This window comes from Nannospalax galili, unplaced genomic scaffold, assembly GCF_000622305.1.
Source record: "Nannospalax galili isolate Female #2095 unplaced genomic scaffold, S.galili_v1.0 scaffold2222, whole genome shotgun sequence".
Taxonomy (NCBI): Eukaryota; Metazoa; Chordata; class Mammalia; order Rodentia; family Spalacidae; genus Nannospalax; species Nannospalax galili.
Window position 1 is genome coordinate 33,586 of NW_008347303.1, and position 2,002 is coordinate 35,587.

Consider the following 2,002-nt stretch of genomic DNA (forward strand, 5'->3'; position numbering starts at 1 on the left):
GCTGAGCCACCTCTCCAGCCCCCTCTCTCCATTTTTTACAGCCCATCAAAGCCAGTTTCTTTTCCCTGAATAACCTTTGGTGTAGGTCCATCCCGTGGAAAGTGGTCAGTGTACTCAGCATCACACCCTTAAGAAAAACTGATCCTCCTCCCAGCAGCTATCAAGTGCTAACAGTTCCTCTGCTAGGAATGGGCTTTTGTCTGTTTGGGCTTACACAAGTCTTGTACCTGCAGTTACAGCGACTATTGGTTTATATGTGCAACTTAGGATTCCTCTCTGTCTGGAAAATACTGTTTCTTCTTATTCATTCATGACCTCAAGCTCTTAAAAAATTCTCCACCTGTTCTTCTGAGATGCTCCCTGAGCCTTGTGTAGAGTGGCAGATCCTGTTTCTTGGTGGTTGCTGTGATAAGACACTGACCAAGAGCAACATGGGGCAAAAAGTGTTTACTTCATCATATGCTTCCAAGACACTGTTCATCACTGAGGGAAGTCAGGGCAAGAATGTAAAGCAGGAACCTGGAGGCAGGATCTAAAGCAGAGACTGTGGAGAAAGGCTGGGGACTGACTTTCTTCCCCCATTCCCTCAGCTACTTTTCTTATACAGTCCAGGCCCATCTGCCCAGGGATCCAGCACACACAATGGGCTCGGTGCTCTTTCACCAATTAGCATTCAAGAAATTGTGTCAGTTCAGCATAATGAAAATTGTATCCACGAACGCATGATGACTTTGCTGTTCTTGTTATTATGTTTTCATTAATTTAATTTGTAGTATCATTCACTTCTTTGTCTTTCAGAAACCCTTGTCATTCAGTGATGTAGCCATTGATTTCTCTCCAGAGGAAAGTGAATGCCTGAATCCTGCTCAGTGGAAGTTGTACAAGGATGTGATGTTGGAGAATTACAGCAACCTTGTTTTACTTGGTGAGGATCACTCCTGTAGTAGATTCTTAATCCACTGTCAGCATCAAACCTCCTCCTTTGTAGAATGTCTTGTGAGAGCTTTGCTTTCACTCAGGGAGATTCATATGCCTACGTAAAGAAACGGGGATAGAATAGGTGAGAAAACATTTGTCGTCTCGTGTTTTCAAGTCTCTGTTTTGGAAGTGTGCGTCCTTTACTGCTGTTAAAAATTCAGTCGCCTAAGGCACGGAGGATGCATGTTCAAGTAAAATGTTTTTCCTTTTATTTTTAATATTTTTACTTGTAAATGAAGCTCAGGAGAAGAAACTTCTAAGCATTCGAATTTCTCTTTGGAAACATTTCAAGACCTAATTTCTATAATAATTTGTTATGTCTCCTCTTTTCTTGTAAGGCCAATACTGGAATACTAATGTGAATTCTCAGGAGAACACTACACAGACAGTCTTGTATCTTTTTCCTCCAAACAGGTCTTGCTTTCTCTAAACCATCTTTGGTCACATTTCTGGAGCAAAGAAAAGAGCCTTGGGATGTCAAGACACAAGTTACTTTAGCCATCCACACAGGTCTGTAGGAGTAAAATTAAGAGTTCCGAATATCAAATACGAGTAAAATTCTGATTCCAGACCTTATGTTTTGATGGAAATCATTTGTCAGTTCTCTACATTTGTTTCTTTTGCTATGAAAGAAGGGCATCTATTAGGTATTTATGTTACTTTTAAGTTACCTAAACTTTCTTACCTTCTAGTAAGGTCTATGTATTTATCATGACTGCCAAAGTTCATTTTCTCTGAGAGTCTGCATTGTAAACAGATATTTTACTCTTTTCGCTCCCTCCCTCCCTCCTTCCCTCCCTCCCTCCCTTCCTCTCTCTTCCTCCTTCCCTCCCTCCCTTCCTCTCCCTTCCTCCCTCCCCTCCTTCCTCCCTCCTTCCTTCCTTCTATCCTTCCATCCTCTCTCCCTCCCCTCTCCCTCCCTCCCTTCCTTCCTCTCATTTTATGCCTATAAGTGTTTTTCCTGCATGAATGACAGATACTTTTTATGGACATTCTATTTATTATGTCATTCAGCATATCTTTT

The 2,002-nt window shown here is 41.6% G+C and overlaps 1 protein-coding gene across 1 annotated transcript in view; it reads left to right on the plus strand.

Annotated features, from left to right (window-relative positions):
- Nucleotides 1-798: 798 nt before the first annotated feature.
- The window catches only part of LOC103742730 (zinc finger protein 724), a gene marked incomplete at its 5' end in the record, with an annotated part of 5,593 nt that continues 4,389 nt past the window's right edge, over nt 799-2,002 (plus strand). The window contains 2 exon segments of the mRNA XM_029568636.1: nt 799-925; nt 1,393-1,488. Of these exon segments, the coding sequence (XP_029424496.1) occupies nt 799-925; nt 1,393-1,488 (223 nt within the window).